General features: G+C 42.5%; 2 protein-coding genes across 2 annotated transcripts in view; both read left to right on the top strand.

Moving 5' to 3' along the window:
- PTPRR (protein tyrosine phosphatase, receptor type, R) overlaps positions 1 to 3,280 on the top strand; it is a 140,610-nt gene extending 137,330 nt beyond the window's left edge. The window contains exon 14 of the mRNA XM_010561960.1: positions 2,060 to 3,280. Within this exon, the coding sequence (XP_010560262.1) occupies positions 2,060 to 2,153 (94 nt within the window). The 3' untranslated portion in view covers positions 2,154 to 3,280. The remainder of the gene's footprint in view (positions 1 to 2,059) is intronic.
- A 769-nt stretch (positions 3,281 to 4,049) lies between these two features.
- The window catches only part of PTPRB (protein tyrosine phosphatase, receptor type, B), a 61,444-nt gene continuing 46,420 nt past the window's right edge, over positions 4,050 to 19,073 (top strand). Inside the window, exons 1-3 of the mRNA XM_010561777.1 lie at positions 4,050 to 4,104; positions 5,377 to 5,769; positions 14,367 to 14,605. Coding sequence (XP_010560079.1) covers positions 4,050 to 4,104; positions 5,377 to 5,769; positions 14,367 to 14,605 — 687 coding nt within the window. The remainder of the gene's footprint in view (positions 4,105 to 5,376; positions 5,770 to 14,366; positions 14,606 to 19,073) is intronic.

Raw genomic sequence — 19,073 nt, 5'->3', positions numbered from 1 at the left:
TATAAGGCTCAGGTGCCCCTAAGCTGACAGGCACGTGCATTGGTTTGCCCATACAGGGTTGAGAAGCATCATAACATCTCGGTTATGCTTGCTAACACAGGGCAGATGCGGTAGTGCTGGGCTCAGCCCCAGCCAGTCTTACGCATGCTTTCTTGGGAATTTTGTACGTTTCTTCAGCACCGAAAAGGAAGGAGCAAGAATCACCCCCGCAAACAGCCCAGCGCAGCCAAACTTGTTTTAACCTTCCCTTCCTGCCAAGCCCGTCTCCCTGGATATGTTCCCTTCCACACAGCGGATCTAACCCGGGAAACGTGCTCCCTTCGAGAACATCTTGGGGGAACGTCGATGGGGAAGCTGGCTGGGACAGGGTTGCGTTGGGCAGGGCAGGACGCAGCGGCGAGGAGGAAGGAAGGAGGCTGGGCAGCGCAAAGGAGCGGAGCAAAGCCCTCCCATCACCTTGAGACTCTTCGCTGGATCTCCAGGCAGGGGACAGGCACAGAGGAGAGCAGCTGAGGGCAGCAGGCAGCCAAGAGTTATGAATTTGTGGATGTCTTTGCTGGCAAAGCTAAGAGGCTGCTGCGTTCTGCACCGGATGGGACCGTTTAAGGGCCTGTGATTGAATTCCTAGGAATAGCATATCGTAATAGACACGCAGCACGCTAAAAGGTGTTTGACAGTTGCCTGAGCTCACTGGAGGAGCACAGACAGCTGGTCACTTGCTTAAAGAAGTAGGTTTTGTTTTAATTATGTTTTTCCTGCCACAGCCATTTAACCATCCAGTAGCACTGAGGAAAATAAAAGGACCCTATGGTTGTAGACAACGTTCTCTAATACTAAAGGACAATACTTGCTGAGGCAGTTTTAGCATTTTTCCACATAGCATTGTGTATCAGTAGACCCTTTTTTTTTGCTAGGGTGTCTGAAGGGATCACATGGGGGTTTGTCAGACCTTCTCCTCTAAGATACCTGTCTTCGACATTGCTCTGGATCCAAATCCCTCACAAATTTGCTTGTTTCAATGAAGATCTAGCTGAAGCCAAATACAATACACATCTTAATGTCTTCCTTCCCACCAAGGCCATTTAGTCTTTCATCCCCCCAGAGGTAACTAGCTGCTCCAGGGTATGCTGAGGATGAACTGGGGGCTTGGTTCTTCAAGCAGAGCAGGTATCTCTGAACACCCTGGCAGATGAGATAATAAAAGCGGAATTAAGTAAACTTGAGGCTTCACTCCATGAGAAGTGAGACCTGGAAGACCTTAGTAGTGTCAGAAAGAGGCTCAGTTTAATTTCAGAGCCGAATGGTACCACTCTTACTAGATATCACACCTACCTCCTGTAGGACATCATCCCATTCCCACCACTCTGCAACTGTCGCGGGAGGTGTGGGACCTGATCCTCGTACTTAGATCTGACAAAGGGATTGCTGTCAGGTGAATGTATTAAATGTAGGCTTCTAATCCAAGCTGGCCGTAACTAGTCCTTTTTATGGTCAAGTTAAACTTTTTTGTATTGTTGGTGCTGAAATGAGTCACTGCTGTAAAATTTCTTAGGTGGCTGCTGTTCAGACAGGATGCGCTGTAGGCGTTAGAAAGAGGACAGGAAGAGCTGGTCTCTGCACAGGCGATCGGAGGGTCACCAAAGGTTGCATTTTTAGTAAAGGACAAAAATGAAAGGCCAGATTCTGACTACTCCCTTGCGCCATCACTTGTATTGCTGCATCCATGTATCTGGCCTTCCTTGCCCAAGTGACTGAGCGAAATTCTCTTTGAATTTGTTGAATCTGAAATGTAGGTTTTAACAATGTAGATGCCAGATGTTTTCCTCTCTAGTTCTTACCCTGAAGGAACCGGGAATGGTGGTTCATGCTGGGCACATGCTGGATAGTGTAAGTTATGAAGAATACTTCTGCTCAGGCAAATCTCCCACTTACTCAAGCAAACTCTAAGTCAGAAATTGAGAAAAGGGCTTGTATTATCTGGTGGTCGTGGGTTTGGCAGGGGCTGGAGTTGTTGCATTCTTAAGAAATAAGATTTCATTCCGCTGTATTTCCTTTTCAGGGGTGGAATGGTTCAGACCAGCGAACAGTATGAATTTGTGCACCACGCGCTGAGTCTGTATGAAAGCAGACTTTCTGCAGAAGCTGTCCAGTGAAGCCGAGGAGGTAAAACCAAATGTCAGTCTCTTGAGGTAATTTCTTTCATTACCTACCAGCAGCTTCTTCAAGGAGTTTACTGCAGTGGGAAGAGCGGCTTTGAGGCCAACTTCTGGAAGGATTGTGGACGGTTTGGCAAAAGTCTAGAGATTGCTGGACCCTTACTGTATATGAATGTATTGTGAGCTTCCCAAAAATGATTTATAAAGAAGGTACCATACTGAAACTACACGTGGATTTCGCATATATATCTAAAGGTGGGTTTAATGCTGTAATACTGATATCTGCCATATGGAATGTATGTATGTGCTACTGCTGCAGTCGGATGGACATTGGAACTTCTACAGAAGAAATGTTTATCAAGTGTATAAATGCTTTAACGTTTGCAAACTGTCTTGTGAATGGACTGTCAACTGTACTGTAAAGTGCTATTACTGATTATGTGGTGAGCTTGTTTCTTGGCCACATAATATTCTTGCTGCTAAAATTGCAAGTGTTCAATTATGGATTCAAAAAAAGAAGATGAGATAATAAAAAAATTAAAAGTCTTGTTTTTGAAAATATTCAAAAGCAGTTAATATTTTATATGGAAATATATGTTCTTCATACTATTAACTATTAAATGTGTATTTACCGTAGGTCTTACAGAGCAGTTGCAGAGCACAATGTCTGTTATTCAGTGTGTATGTACTTACCCTGTACTGTTGATTGTCTTAGAACATGCTTCTGCTACAGACCTGAATCCAGTGTATTTGTAAAATCGTGTAAGTCATTTTACTTTTAAAAGAAACTTTGTAGCATATATTAAATGGTAAGGATTTTAAATATTTGTCTGTCTTTTATTAATACAGAATTTTTTGCTTATGTTGTTTATCTGCTCTATCTCTTTCAGTAAGAGATAGATGCCTTTAGTGATATGGACTGTTCCACGACAGGTTATACAAGGAAGAAAATGCTGCTATGACTGTTTCCTTTACTGTTCAGTAAGAGTTTGTTTTTAAGAGAAACGCGAAGTTGGCATTATGACTTACAGCACTGGGAGGTCTGTTTACAGGGTATAATGAGTTTTTAATGCAGTGATGTTGACTTTGCTTCATACTGCTAATAAATTACACTTGATATAAAATATTTACTGAAGTCTCTGTTCTTGCCTAGGGTAGTTAATGCACCACACACTCTTATACCCCCATGACCAGGCACAGCCCAGTACAATTTGGTTAGCCTCCACCATGGCTCCGGACCAGTGGAGAACCAATCCAGAGGACCCAGGCAATCTCCCACTGACATGGAGCGAGTGGATGACCTGATGGGAAGGCAAAACCAGCATCATCACTTCATCCCTCGAGGGGAGCTGGTGTAAGACTCCGTGCAGACCTCGGAGCTTGGTCTCCTCCTCTTCCCCTTCTCCCCCCCCCCCCCACCCCGCTCCACTTGGCTTTTAGAACTTGTGGAGTTAGAAGTATCAATATTGGGATTTTTCTTGATTATGTATAGTTACAGAAAATGTGTGTTTGTTCCCTGGATAATACAGTATATACTTATTCAGCACCATCCAGATCACCTGCAGACTTGCAATATTTCACAGGCAACAAATTACACGAAAGTATAATCCCTTTTCTTTTAGCCTAAAGAAATTCAATACCATGTCTGTTAGTTTCCCAGGTGTTTGAAAACCTCTCTTTTGCTTGTGTTTTTCCAAAATAAAGCAACTAGTAAACTCTGAAGAATCATATGAAAGGACAAAGTGGTGTAAAACTCCCCAAAACAATTGAATAGAAGGAAGTGCTCGTCACTGACTTTTTCCCCCTGTGAAGGCACATTTCCTTCCTAGCCTTCGCTTCACTTATCTGAGGTGGTTTTTTTTAAGAGAAGCATGGGGAGTTGCTAGAGGGAAAATGGATTCTTTATTTCACGTCCTGGTTTCTACCTGTCTTGCCTTGACATTCTCAGGTAAGTGTCTCTCCCCACTTCTCCTTGGCCGTATTGCTCTTTCTGCCGCTGAGCAGAGCCCTCCGGCGCAGCTGGTGACTTACAAAAACCGAGTCACTTCTTCGCTGGGGTTCGTACAAGAGGAATGGGGGGCAGGGCAAATGTAGCCCGTTCTGTTTAGATTTCTTTCCAAAGGAAAATAAACTGTCTCCTTCTATGCTGGAGATACCTCTTCTTATTTTTTAAGAAGATCTCCAGGAGCTGAGCTTTGGGACAAGATCTTCGAAGGGGAGATTCCTATTTTTTATTCCTACTTTGTGAAACTTCCAGACCCAGGAGCTTTCTGTGATGCTTAGTTAGAAAATACCCAGGTCTGTAATAACAGGGGGATGACAAACCTCAACCAAGGGGAATAAATACACGTTGGGTTTATCACTTTGTAACTAATGAGGCTGGAAGTGTTTGAGTAACTGAGATTAAAAAAAGAGAAAAACCTAAACAAGATGTGGCAGGGAGGCTGCATTTGAAATAACCAGTTCCGTGTTCTGTAACGAGTATGGATTTTTGCGTTGGTAACTTTGGGGTTTTTTTGATGAATGCATTGTATTTCTCTTCATTTGGGTGTTTGGTGTTGATCTTTAAGTGTGGTGGCACAAAGAGCTAATCTAACATGAATTGGGGTGGTCACAAAACTAACAGCTAGAGACGTTGGAGTAAATCCAGTAAAACAGATGTACTTCCTATCAGTAAAGAGCCTCCATTCCTGTAACAGCACAGGCACTGAGAGGCACACAGATTTGGGAAAGTCTTCTTACATGTTTGCTTAAGAAACACTACGAGTTTTACTAGAACAATTTCCAGGCAGTAAATTATACTGTAAAAAGACTGTTGTAAAACTGAAAAAAAGACTGAGAGCTTGTGTAGATCTCTGTATGCTTTCAAGCAGGAGCAGTGGGGTATTTAGAATTGGTATTTAAAGGTAATAGTTCTTGGATTTCTTTTACATCCAGTTTATTCTTTTCTTCATTTTTATATATAATGAAGGTCAAGGTGACCTTTGCCACAATAGTTTGCTTTTTGCATTCTCACTCTTTACATTACCATCATGTGGGTTGCGTGTTTGCGTTTTTTTTTAAAATAGGTTCAGCATATGGAAGGTTCATGAAAAGTTCAACACATAGAAAGTGGGAAGAGAGATTTATTTGTTATTGTATTTTAAATCATCAAGAATTTGCTTTTTGTTAAATAACCGTGTGTAACCTATTGTATTTTTCTGGAATTCTCCTCTTCCAGAAGCGTTTCTGATTATCCATGTCCAGAAACAGCAGTGTCTTTCAGAAAAGAAAGGAGTCATTATGGAAAAGTGCAATATGACCAACCTCAACCAGCAGTGGCAGTGGATGGCAGATGACAGGCTCCTCCACGTGCAATCTGCCCAGTGCCTGAGCATCTCTACGCGCTCTGCCCTGTCATCTCGCAGCATTATCGTTGATTGTCCCCAGGCGGTCAGGTGGACTTGCCACGAGGAGGATGGGCTCCTGAAGGTGGCCAACAGCTCACTCTTTCTCACAAAGCAAGGTCAGAAGGTAATGGCCAAGCAGAGTAAGAAATACCTTCACACATGGATGCAGCTAGAAGCCAGCGAGACGGGAAAACCTGTTTATGTAAATCTGTGCTCAAAGCAAGGTGAGCTACTCCTTCAAGGAAGTATCCTGAAGTTTTGGTAACAAAAATGTCTCTTTTATGCTAACTCAGATGTTCAAAATGATATTTTATTCATACAGAAAAGCGTTTTTCATAGTTGAAAAGAGTTTAGAGAACCATAAAAAGAACAGCTGAGATGAATGCTCTCTTTCTCCCAACTCGTGGGGCTTTTAAGCCATTTTATATTTTCAGGATGTCTCTCCTTTTCTCTACTCCCAATCTTTGGATCAAAGTGCTTATGTGTAAGCTCAGCTCACTATTCTTGTATAATTTCCTTTTTCAATTTTAAACAGAATTGTGGGTACTAATTCCTAGTATTTTTTAAAAATAAGGATGTGTAAAAGTCCTTCTCCTCCCTATTCCTTTTATCATACAAATCCAGATTCAGTCTGTCAAGAGCAAAAGACATCTGAAAACCAAACACATGCACAATTATTTCTCTGATTAACCCAAATACATGATTAGAACAGACATGGCTTACACATTCACATGTTTACACAGTGTCACTTTGCCCTTAGATGCAATATATATGAGAACACTCAAAGTCCTGAAAATAATGAACTGAATCAAAAAGCTCAGAAATTCTTGCAGTAGCACTTTGAGATGCATGGGTCTGTGCACATACTGACAGATGTGTTGGTAGGCCTTGGTGATTATGTTTCCATATCCATAGCAAAAGGGAAGGTAGAACGGTTTGAATACTGCTTAATAACACTTTCCTTAATGTCCTGTTGCCAATCCTTCCTGACAATGCTGTTGACATTCTTCTTGCACATTATTAAGCAGTTCTTCATGGTAAATAAGAACAAACTGTAGAATTAAGCTGTTTATTGGGGAACACACAATTTATTCTTGTCTTTACAGGATTAAAAAAATGTTTTATGACCCTATACTTTTGCATATGGCCAAGTTTTCAGAGTGTTTAAAACAAATCCTTGTTTCTTCTAACCTTTCTAACCTCCCAGTCATTGTAAGGCAGAGTTTCAGCATATTTGCACTTGCAGAACTCTACTCACAGCAGCAGGACTACTCATCTGAGTGGAGGTCTGAAAGAACAGCTTGCAGAATGAGGGAATGGAAAACTGGCCAAGATGCCATTCCAGCCCTCCCATATGTTTTAGAGATTAAAAAGGCAAAATCATTTGAAGTCCTGTGTATAGGGTGAGTATGGCTTGCTCATTCAAAGACACCATGAAAAGTTAAGATGAGGTACGCAGGCAGTGTTATTTTTTTAGATAGCTGGATGAAGTGTGGCCTAACAGAGTTAAAGTAACCTTACATCCTTTTCTTAATCATCCTCAGAGGAGAAGCAATTTAAGACCAATGAGTACTGAGTAAGACAATTGTCACGGGGTATTAAAGCACCTTCTCATCTATATACTGTGCTCAGTCCTTTAATGAATTTACCTTCATTTTCCTGAAATTCTTTTCATAGACAGGCCTGTAGATCTACTTAAAGAGTCTCACTATGTCAGTTATCTCCTTTTTGACAGCTCTGGGAAGCTCTGCTGAGAAATCAACAGTACATGATGATCCTCAATACCTAACTAAGAATTCCAGGTATATAAGAAACTCATGAAGAGTTGAAGTAGTGCAAAGAGGTTAATTTTTCTAATAATAATAGTAAGTACTATAAGAACAAAATCTAGTGCCCACAGTGCTGGTCTTGACATCCATATGTGTGTCAAAATTTTCAACATTGACTACGTAAAATTAGTCTTCCAAGAACATCTGTCTACTTTCACTGAAAGCGGCAGTGGATCAGCCTAAAATAACATATTCAGTCTATATTTAGCTAAGATAGTAAAAACTGAGTAAAGTCTTTGGAGATGAAATGGCTGTAAGTTTTTCTACTCCTGACTAACACCATATTTTGATATAATTTACCCTTTGTTTTCATAGTACTCATAAAAATAGTTTGGTTTTGGCAAAGGAGTAACTCACTGAATTGCATCCCAAACATCTTATCAGCCCAGCTATAGTACAAGGTCCAAACCCAACAACTGCAACTACCTTTTATTCTGGACCTAACTCAAATACCAAGCATGATTTTTCTGAGCCTGGGGAAATTCTGAGCTTGGATTTGGATTTCAAACCAGCCATCTAAGATGTGTTTGGATATACATGTTTTGCTACAATCCTGACCTAAATGACTCTTTGTGGAAATCAGGATCAGTCTAAATATGTATCCCATCTCTGTTCATCAGAGATCACTTTAAATCTAACAGCAGACAGTCCTTCTCACACAAACCCATGGCTGAATCTGGCCTCTGGCTGAAACAGCTAACATGAAGAAAGGCCAGGAGGTATCAATCTCCCTTGAGATGGTGAGACTTCAGTTCTCATCAAATTCACGAGGAGATTCTGGGCAGAGAGAGGAATGGTCTCTATAGTGCTAAGGCCTTATTTTCACTAGGCGGCTGTTGGGTCAGAGCTTCTCTAAGTGCAGGATCCAGGAGAAGGGACAGGAATAGAAACAGGGAGGAGGAAAACACAGGGGAGGTGAAGGGGTAGAAGGCAGGATGACTGCAAAGAGCAAAAATTGTCGCATGTAAATAACAATTGCGAAACAAACCCCGTCTCCTCTTGTATGTCTGGAAAGCACCCAGAGCATTACTAACGCTGACACACTAACACCAGTGTCACTTCTGAGTTGTGTAAGCAATTCTTACATGCTTCTTTCATTCTGGGTAGATTAGTTTCAGTAAAATATCCAATTAGAGAACAGAGGCAATGCTATGTGGCACCTCGAATATTATCAACAAACTTCAAAACCACTGCAGACCAAAAATTATTCACTAAGTGGAGAATGACTTCCAACAGGGAGACACAAGCCCAAGCTGTATGCAGCAGTTACTCACTGAGATCCAGAGGTTGTCACACAGCCTGTAGAGCAGTCTGGATGCAGAAGGTGACATGAGCTGTTTTGTAATATGATGCTCTGCGTTGCATTTCTCTTCTACCATATTATACATAGTAGGGACATCTCCTGAAGGAACTGTAGCAGCAAAACCCTAGAACTGTGGATATCAAGACAAAGCTCCATTCAAAAGAGTAGCTGGTTTTGTGGCGGAGAATGGTTTTATTACTTACTGTTATGTGCCAAGTACTTAAGAACCGTAGTGGAATCTACAAGATATAAAACAAGCTGGACAAGGAATTCAAATACCAAACAGAGATCTTCTAATCTCCTGTTTCATTTTCAGTCTAAAATAGACAAAATATCAGATACTATGTATGAGCCAAAGCCTGATGTGCCATCTGACGTTCAGACTGTTAACCTCCACAGGCCTTCTTGCTTTTCTACCCCGGTTTCTAGCCCTGTATCTTCACTTTCACATGGGCTTCTCTCTTCCTCTTATCCCATTCTCAGTTTGCCAGCTTCATATATCAGAACCTGAGCTTACTGAGTTCACGTGCCACTGCTGACACTTCAGCAGGTGAGATGGAGAGCAGAAGAGCCCAGAGCAGTGCGTGCTCAGGGCGTGCTCCGAACCACTGGAGCAGCAGTAGCAACCGCAGAACATGGTCAGGGAAGACACATATATCTTCTTGGGAAAGTGGAAGAGCACCAAAGAAAGGTGGCAGAAGCACAGAAAAGGCAGCAACTCTTACCATTTTTGCAGCCATGTTAATATCTCTGGGCTTTAATTTTTCCACACCTTTAGTGCTGTGATGACTGCAATGATTCATCCATAGGTTCACAACAGGTTGGATTTTTGGGTCTGTAACCTTTACAAATTTCTCCAGGATAAATTAGAACAGTGAGAATCAATATTTTCATTCCAACTTCAAGTTGACCCAAAATTTTTTTCCTAAAAAACATTCACTCAAACCCATTTTTATCTCCCAGAATTATTATTTTATAGGATTTTGTAAGTAGAAGAGCTTGCTAACATCTCTGTGAACCCATGAAATACCAAAAATGACTTGAATCTTCTTTCTTTGGTCAAAGCAATACATGGCTGACCACTTTTGCTCAGCTCCACCTGGAAAAATAAAGGCATCAATGTCAGATCCTTGGACATAATTACAAGATCTTGCACACAATTACAAGACCTTGTACACAATCCAACAGCATACTGACAGAAGCTCAAAGATAAATGTGTTTTTACATTTTGTTTAAAAGAATTGGAAAAATCTGCAGTATAGCCTAGGTCTTTGGTTTTCGTAAATTTTCAAAGTCTCGGTGAGGCACAGTGCAGAGAGCATAGAACAAAATCAGCTCAGCTACTTTCACAGGGAAAAAATGGAATGATATGAACAGCTTCCCAGAGCAACCAGGAGGATGGGAAGTCCTGCTTTACTATTTCATCTTCTGCTCCGAGTGCTAACAAAGATGCAAATTCCAGACAACCATACTGGTAATTTTCATGATTACATTCTCTCCCCTTATTTTGTATGGATCTCTGTGTAGAAGCTGGAGTGGGTTTCAGCTTCTAGGTGTCTAAATGTAGGTGTCTGAAGGAAGGGCTTGTTTCAGTTTTCCCAACAGAGGTGCTTTTTGCCATTTGAGATGCTCCAGGATGTCCCACCTGGCCTCTGACTGCCCACCCAGTAAGGCATATGTCTCCCATAGGTGCTACAAGAGCCCTGAGCAGATGTCTCAGATGCCCTAGGGCAGTTCAGATTGCACTAGACAACTACGTTTAGGCAACTGAACCAAGTCGTGGGTGTCTGTAGTGGGGTTAATGGAGTCTAGATAACTTTCAGTGACCAAAAATCCACTTCAGGGTGAGCTGGGTCTATCCAGAGTGTCAGAAATAGGGCTGATTGATAGAGCTATGGTACTATCACCGTAGTTATCTGGGATGTTCTGCTACCACTGGTGCTGAAAGAGCCTTTAAGTGGCTACTTCAGCATTTCAAAAACATCCAAGTGAAAGAGCAGCTCAGGATTAGACTGGAGTTTGGAGACATTTGACCTGTCTGACATGAGATACAAACATCGCTAACTCCTACAACATTTCAGATAAAGAAGGTAAACATTTTTCAAGTAGCATAGATTTTGCACTTTTTCAAAGTTCTACATTGAATGGGAAAGAAAGGACATTTAGTGGATTTTGTTCTTCTGTCACACTCCTACGTACAACAGAAATCTGAAGTAAGTTTTTTAAATAGAGTCTTTATTTCTGTAGTCTATTTACAAGTAGTTAGACAGCTAAAAAGATAATTCATTTTGTCCTGCACATACAGAGATCTTAAAACAACCCCTTCTAGTTTCAAGTCCTGCTGTCAGCAAGTTAGATGCAGTCTTACAGAGTATTTTTTCTTATACAATAGATATCTGATTCATTTATGTTTCACTAGCAGTTCAGGCTTAGTTTTCTGAAACTGTGCTTTAATAGGGTAGGCAGATTGGTACGATGCAAGCTATTTCAGAAAGCTGCACCATGCTGGCTCGTCTGAGTCTGAAGGCACCACTGTAGGGTTCTCAGTACTTGACAACTAATCAGCGCTCTTGCTCATCATACATGCAAAATGTATGGATTTCCTTTTCTTGTAAGCGGCTTGCTGCTGTGCAGATGGATGCAGTCTGCAGTACACCCCATGGATGAAATATGCGCTTAGTCAGAATGTCATAATTTCTCCTGGGTGTGCTACTGATTATTACAATGGTATGTTCACACACTGTATATCATTCAGCCACTAGTGATCAACGTCAGTGTCACTGCTGCAGTTCTGCTCCCATGAACAGTTTTATGACTGATTTTCAAAGACACTGCTAGAACAATGCTAAACACTTCTGAAAAATCCCACTGTTGAGATTTCTGGGTACTTTACTGATGTCCAGATGGGAGGTGAGTTTTTTCTGGTTTAAAAATTTGGAACTCAAGTTGTGTAGAAATCTGTTTGCTTGGGGCTTATAATATGCAGTTTTCTTTTATAAGTGCCTGCTATTGAAGAAGAGCTACGACAGTCCTTATGCTAGGACCATAGTGGCTTTCCTTAGAAAAAGAAAATAAACCTGGATCCTGATTTGCCTGAAGTGAGGGCAGATATGAACCCTACCCAGTCCAGTGTAGGATACATGGGAAGTGCTGGTACGTATATCTGAAGTTCCAGTATGGCATAGTGCTACGCGCAAGCCATTTCCATCCATAGGCTACAGGTAACAGACTGTTGTCAGTCTTTGCTGGGAAAGATCCTGTAGCTGGAAACCCAGTGTAGCCCCGAGCTTAACGAGAGGGGTTGGGTTGTGCAGTGACCAAGTGCTTGTTCACGGTACCTCCTTGGGCTGGTGGAACATTTCTGAGGACCAAGCATTTCGCTTCCAGGAGGGCTGAGCTCTCCCCTCGGCTCCTGCACCAGGAATGCTGGTTATCTCCTGGCTGTTGAGTCCCATAAATGTCGCTGGCAGCACCAGCTTCCCTTTTATGGAGCAGCAGTTTTCCTAAAGCACAATTGCACTGGAACGCAAACGTCTTCCTGTTGGAATCGCTGCTATTTGCCTGTAAATAAAGCCAAGATTTTTTTTTTTAATGTGTTTTAAAGTTGGGTGTGTAAATCTATATTTAGGAACCCAGTTGAGTGGCCTTTTTTTCTAAGCAGCTGCTGACCACTCAGATGCACTTTTTTTTCAGCTGTCTTTCTATCAGTAAGTTCTACTCCCTGCTGAATTTGGAGATATCTGAGAAGCGCAGAGCCAGCAGGCCTAACTCTTTACAAGTCCTTGGGACTAGCATTTCTAGTTGCCTAACACAAACTTTCAGAGACCCCCAACTAATAGGAGATCCCCAGGAACAATAACTGACGTGGAATTTAGACTAAGTCTGGACTTGTGTCAGCTAATGGGTTTGTTTCAGCAGCTGACGACAGCTTGAGCACAGGGCTGCCCCTGCCAGACTCTCCCCTGTCCTTTTGGTGGGGGCCATGAAGGTATGTGACGAACAGACACTGCACCATAGGCACTCGGCAGGGGATTCTGCAAATGCAGCAGCATGAGGATGATCGTGCAGTGTTGGACCAGACCTGAGGGTTCGATGAAACCCTTTGCACAGGTATAAGACAGAACAGAATTAGATCCATAGTATTGTTTTCAGTGCCTTGGTTTGGAAAAATATTTGATCAACACTTTTTGTAATTAAATGGAGACTTGGAGACTTTTATTCCCAGAGAAGCACAGTTAGATAAAAGAAGGGGAAACGTTTAATCTGGGTATCAACCCATTCCAGCAAACCAGTCCTTTTCAAGAGGATCCAAAACCGCGTACCAGGTGAACGCACTGTGCACAGGAAACACTTGCATGAAAGTGTCTCTTACAAGGGCTTACAATCCCACTTTTATTTCTGGATGCCAATGAGAGCACTGCAAGTTTCTTTATATAGGCATATTAACATGTATATACTTACACATATACAAAAAAACCCATCATGTTGACTTCAACTTCATGGAAGCTCACCCACTGATCCTTTGGGTAAGAGGTAATCACATGTTGGCCTGCTAAGACATCATAATTGCACACCAAGTAATTACATTGGGAAGCTTCTGCTGCAATTTAACCCAGTCATTAAATTTTTTTTAGAGGGTTTGTGAGCTAAAATTGTTATAAATGGCAACCAGCCCAGTGGCTCAGCAGCAAAACAAGGTTCTGTCATGCTGGAGACCCCAGTTCAAGGACAGACAAAGTGTCTTGGGCATTGAGCCAATGCACACTAGCTGTGCTCCAGCGATGGCAGGGCAGCTTTCTGTGAGGAGAAGGGGCCAGTGAGTAATTCCAATCGCTTAGCTGAAATGTGATGCTACCAGATGTAGAGGCCACCAAAGCTTGAACCCTGCCCTCACAGCCACAAAGAAAGGATATTAAATACATACCAATAGGGAGGAAGAGCCATGAAAATGTGGAGGAAAAATGTGTAGTAAAATCTTTCCTGCACTCTAATTGCAACTTTGGCGTTCTCTGAAGAATACGTGACTAAAAAAGCAAATCCACCATTATATTTGCAGACACTTCAGTTAACTGATACAATTGTTAGCTGAACCTTGGGAAGGGAGCAGTCAGGGGTTAGCATGGTCTCTGCATGGGACTGATTGAAAAATGCAAGAGGAATGTCCCATGTAGGCACAAGGAACTTATCTTAAACAAATATCTTGAAGAAAAAAGTTGTCTCAAGCAAATTATCTTGAAAAATTATCTTGAACAAAGCCATATTTTGAACTTACACCAACAAATGGCAGATGAGGAGCTGGCCCATGTGCTTACAAAGGCAGGGATTTGACCATATAAAGCTGAAACTGTGTGCTGTTTGATAGACTCAAGCAAGTAAAAAAGTTACAAGTGAAAACATTGTGCTGTTAATGACAAAGTACAACCTTTCTCTTCACTTCAGAATCATTGATGGACTGTATTTAAAATGAATGGTATGACTGTTCAGGGAAATTAATTTTTTTCTGCTTTTGTTTTGCACAGACTTTGGTATTGATGCAAAATACATGTTTGCACTGAAAAAAAAACAACCATAGAACTGACAGGTGTGCTTAAACTACTTAGAAGTCGTATCAGCCATAGCTATTGACATCTAAAGAATTGTTTATAAAAATGTACAGCTGATTTTAATTACATTTCTTTATTTGTCTTAGATCTCCAAGATGCAGACACTTCCATATGGAGTACTAGAACTACATCCCCCCCTTTAAACGCTGTTACCTCTAGGCCTGAAAATCTGCTGAAGAGTAGCACAGAGATGTTCATCAGAAACGTGACCGAACACTTCAGTAAAAATCTCATTGAAAACCTCTACTTTGACTTGAAATCTGCAGTAACAGAGAAAGCCTGGATGCCAACAGCTACTGTTCAATACTCTAGCACTACAGAAGAGGTAAGGCAGAAGAATTATTGATTGATTTTTATTAAGCCTGCTCCACTCTGTGGAGCCTGATAGCTATTACAGGTGGATGTTTCGTGGACTAAAAAAAACAGCTGCAGGACTAAGTTTTGTTCTTTATTTTGACGGGATGCTTTGTTCATGCTGATAGTGCCCTTTGCTAGAAGCACAGCTGCAGAAAAATTCTGCCCCTTCTGTACAGCACAGTCCTGGTGTGCACAATGCATTGGGAAAATCTCTAAGCTTGAGGGAAATTCTCAGGATACATGAGGAGCAATGGAAAGCTCATGGATGTGGCAGGAGCCACAGGAGCCTGGGTATCTGCTCCCAGTGAATTAGGCTCTGCCACTGGTTTGTTGCATGATGCGAGGGTCTAGCTCTAATTACACTCTAAGAATCACAGTATGTTTTATGACCTTATTTAGGATAATTGTGTCCTAAAATTACACACATGCTTTACAGATCAAAGCAAGTGAAATCTGAATGCTTTAACTTGCCTTACAAGGAACCGTGGCCTTGACCCTGGTCAGCTTATCTACTGACTGATAGGCAGAGTGGAGACTCGCAGCCGCTTCTTGATCTCTGCTCTGTCCAACCATCAACAGCCCTGGCAGAGGAGGGGAATGGGGGTGCCAGCCCCATCCATAGAAGGAGCTAATGGTGGGCATTCAATACCCCCACATCAGTTTCTAGTCTTCCTTTTCTGCAAGGCCCAGTTAAGTAATCTGAGAGCAAATTTGGAATCACCATTGGCAAAATGTGCACGGGCAGTTAGAGCTAAAGCATGCCGGGCATCATTGGTCACTGTAACTCTAAGAACACATAGTGGTTTAGAACCGAAAATCCCTAAATTCCCTGTGGCTTCTTCTCCAGGAGACCACACTGCACTCAACGTATTGGGGCAGGCAAACATGTTGTTCCAGTTACTACTTTGGGTGTCAGTGTTACTGTGGATAAGACCAAGAAACATGTTTTATATTTGAGAGGGCTGTGGACAGAGCAATCTGTACAATCTGGTATGAACAACATCACTAGAGACAGGGAGAAAGGAGAAGCAACGTCACCCAGGACTATGTTGACCCAAATAAGCAACTCGAAGGTTTATGGACCCTGACGCTGCTGTTCTGGTGCTGAGGAGGGGAAGGGACCGAGCCGATGATGGATGCACTGCACCCCATTCCATAGCTGATGGAGAGGGTTCTTTTCAAATACGGTTATTCTGGCTTGGTGCAGGCATGCTGAACTTGTTTCCCCATGCCCTCTGTCCTTATGCATACCTCCTGTGCAGAGTACTGGTCTCCTCCAAATGGAAATGTCCTATATAATCTGGTACTACACTGCCTCCAGCACTCCTGCTAAATAATCCCACCAGTGCCAGAGAAATGGCACCATTTGAACTGAAGCTACTGCCTCCTGTGTTCCTACCCCAGTTCACCTCTTGATTCACGTGATTTGCACTGAGCAAGTTGCTTAGGTCAAAGCTTTCAATCCAGAATCCTGATGATAAGCACTCTAAGCATATCCATGAAAAAAAAATTCATGAATATCTGTCCTTTAGAGCCTCTGGGCGGGTCTGGACATTTGAATCTAGATACACCAATTTAGACACACAAACTTAATATCTTTGGCCTCCATCTCTGTTTCCCTGTCCTTAGAGTGGAGTTTAAAACATTTCGGTCAAACTAGCAGGGAGGTTTAAAGGATTAACCGGATTTAACATGATACTTTGAAAACACATCGACTAAGTAAGTGCTGAGTATTGTTGTTAGGAAGACAATACCTTCCGTGAACTGCATTTGCCTGGGCTGGGTCCTCTTGTTTCTAGAAGTAAAGCCTTGATGTTATTTGTCTCTGAGCATACCCATTTTGGGGGGGCACAATGGTGACACTTCAATCAAACAAAATGTTTGGTTTAGAGCAGGCTTAAATTTCAAGTAAAACTGCAGCTTGCACTTTCAAACGATGACAAAAGCTATGCAAAGCCCATTTCCTCTTCATTAGGGAGACAGAGAGAGAGGTTGGTGTTAAAAAAAAAAAGTCAGGAAGCCTTGGGAAAGTGTCTGAAAGGGACTTTGGAGCCTGCTATTAGAGACATGTCCGGCCACTCCCAAAACTCACTTCCAGTTCTTTTTTTTTTTCTTTTTTCTTTTTTAATTCGTTTCTTGGCTAGCCACACAGATCAGTAAGTGTTAAAGGCTGTGTGACTGCTGATTTGCTAAAAGCCCATTTATTCAATACTAGTCTGGAAACAGTTACTCGCATTATGTTGGCTATTCTATATAAACATATTGCCACCAGTGAATGATGGACCCCTCCTGTTTTATTCCAGTGCTGGCATAGACATCTGTGTCAGACCTTACCCTTACAGCAGCTTTGTGCTGGATAACGTACAGAAGGAAGTCTCAAAACCCTTAATAAAACAGTACTTTTCTGGTAATACAAAAAGGTACTTTTAAAGATTATACGATAGCAAGAATAAAAGTAATAAAGTAGGAACTTCTAAATTATGGGCTTTGCGGAGAAGCAGCATCATCCCTTTTCTCCACACATTATGTTAGCTGGAAGAGACAGACAGACATTTCCAAGAGTCTTTGAATTTTACTTGTGGTAGGTTCAATTTCTTTCCTGAATTTTATAAGTTTGCACTGTTGTTTGGGTTTTTTTTTCCTTTCACATATTACATCTACTTAACTAACTTACACCTACATATCCGAATGATATCTTCCCTACAAATTCAGATCATGGATGTTGTCAAAAATCCTTACAACGTGAGCTCCACTTTCCAAGAAAAAGCAGGTTACTCCGAATATTGTAATTTTCAGAGAGGGGTTTGAAGTAATCCAAACATCCTGATAAGCCTTCAGATTTGCTCTTCTCTAGTGCTGGAAAAATATTGGTATGGTTTATGCCATTACGTCCAAAAAGCACGACCATCTAAGGACGAATTTACACTGGAAAACTCTCTCACCTTGAACTGATTACAAGCCAGCTATGTCATTTTAGTCCCGGTTTAGGTCTAATACACACACCTTGTGTTTTCCATCAATGGTTTATCACTGTACTTAGCTCTTTGGGGCACGGTCGCTCCTTTTGTCTGAAGTACGTAAAACATCTCTTCCAAGGGACATCTTGTTCTGCAGTGGGCTTGAGAATGGCATAATAATCAACACATATTTATATCATCTCTTAAGGTGATGTTCATAAAGTTATTAATCATCCTGAGTTTTGCAGAGTAAAGCCCAACACTTTCAGTGCCATGTCCCTAGGACCGGGCACGGAGCTCCACTGGGACAGATGAAGCTTTCCATAGGTGCAGGTGCCACCCACAAGCACTGAAACTTTTGTTTTCTGAATGGAAGAATGAGAGCTAAGGTTTTTCTGACATTTGTATCTTGTTTGACAGGCTGATGCCCAGAAAAGTCCTACAGCAGCAGCTCCCCTAAAAGGCAGACGAACGTTTGTAAGCCCTAGCACCTTTTTCTCCCTCAAATGAGGCAAAAGTGAAACAGAGATGGTGCTGAATTAGCTTGAGGTGCTGCTTTTAAAGGTTAAAATCCCACTTGCATCATACAGCACAGAAAGATGCAGGAAAGTGCCGTTCCCATTGAAGAAAGTAAATGTCAAATTCCTCCCCCTTTATGCCATCTCAGATTTACCCCATGGCTGCTGGGTTACTGTCTATTTGAGCATCTGAAGGTCCAAAACACTTCTGGCTGTGTTTCTTCTCCCTCACCCCACCTCACACACACATATACGTGAGTTTTAAGAGGCTGAAACCTAAACAAGAAGGAAATGGGCACGCGTGACAGAAACGGACAGCTGTGCCGCCGCTGCAGCCGATTCGGACTTGCGCACAGCTCGTTTGGTGCAGTCCAAAAAACAGGGAGACTTTCTTGCTTTCCGTGGTGTGTGTAATTTTAGCTTGGGAGTTATTCAGGGGGATGTGGGAAGGAATTGTTTCAAGGACGCAAGTCGATGCGGAACAAAACAAAAAGCTGAGATACAGACAGGCTACTCCTCAGCTCGGCGTCGGGCTCTGCCGCGAGTCTCCTTGCCGCAATGCCTCTGGTCGCGGTGCCGCAGGGCCGGCAAGAGGACAGAGGCCTTGGTGGTCCGTGGCTAACCCCTAAAAACGTCCATGTTTGGGACACAGGAGCTGGAATGGTGGTTTAGTGATGGCTGAGGTGGGTGGGTCAGGAGATGGGGCAGCTGTGAGGGGTGGCAGGCGGGAGGGCACGCGAGGTGACGTGGCCACGAAGCAGGGCAGGCGTGAGGTGAAGAAAGCATTGAGGTGAGGCGGCCATGAGGGGTGGCAGGCGTGAGGAGAAGGAGGGACGCAAGGCAAGGCAGGCATGAGGTAAGGCAGGCGTGAGGCAAGGCGGGCCTGAGGCGAGGCAGCCATGAGGCGAGGCAGATGCGAGGTGAGGCAGCCACGAGGAGAAGGGGGCATGCAAGGCAAGGC

Source organism: Haliaeetus leucocephalus, unplaced genomic scaffold, assembly GCF_000737465.1.
Source record: "Haliaeetus leucocephalus isolate CR32 unplaced genomic scaffold, Haliaeetus_leucocephalus-4.0 Scaffold151, whole genome shotgun sequence".
Taxonomy (NCBI): domain Eukaryota; kingdom Metazoa; phylum Chordata; class Aves; order Accipitriformes; family Accipitridae; genus Haliaeetus; species Haliaeetus leucocephalus.
This window is presented reverse-complemented; position numbering and strand designations above follow the sequence as displayed.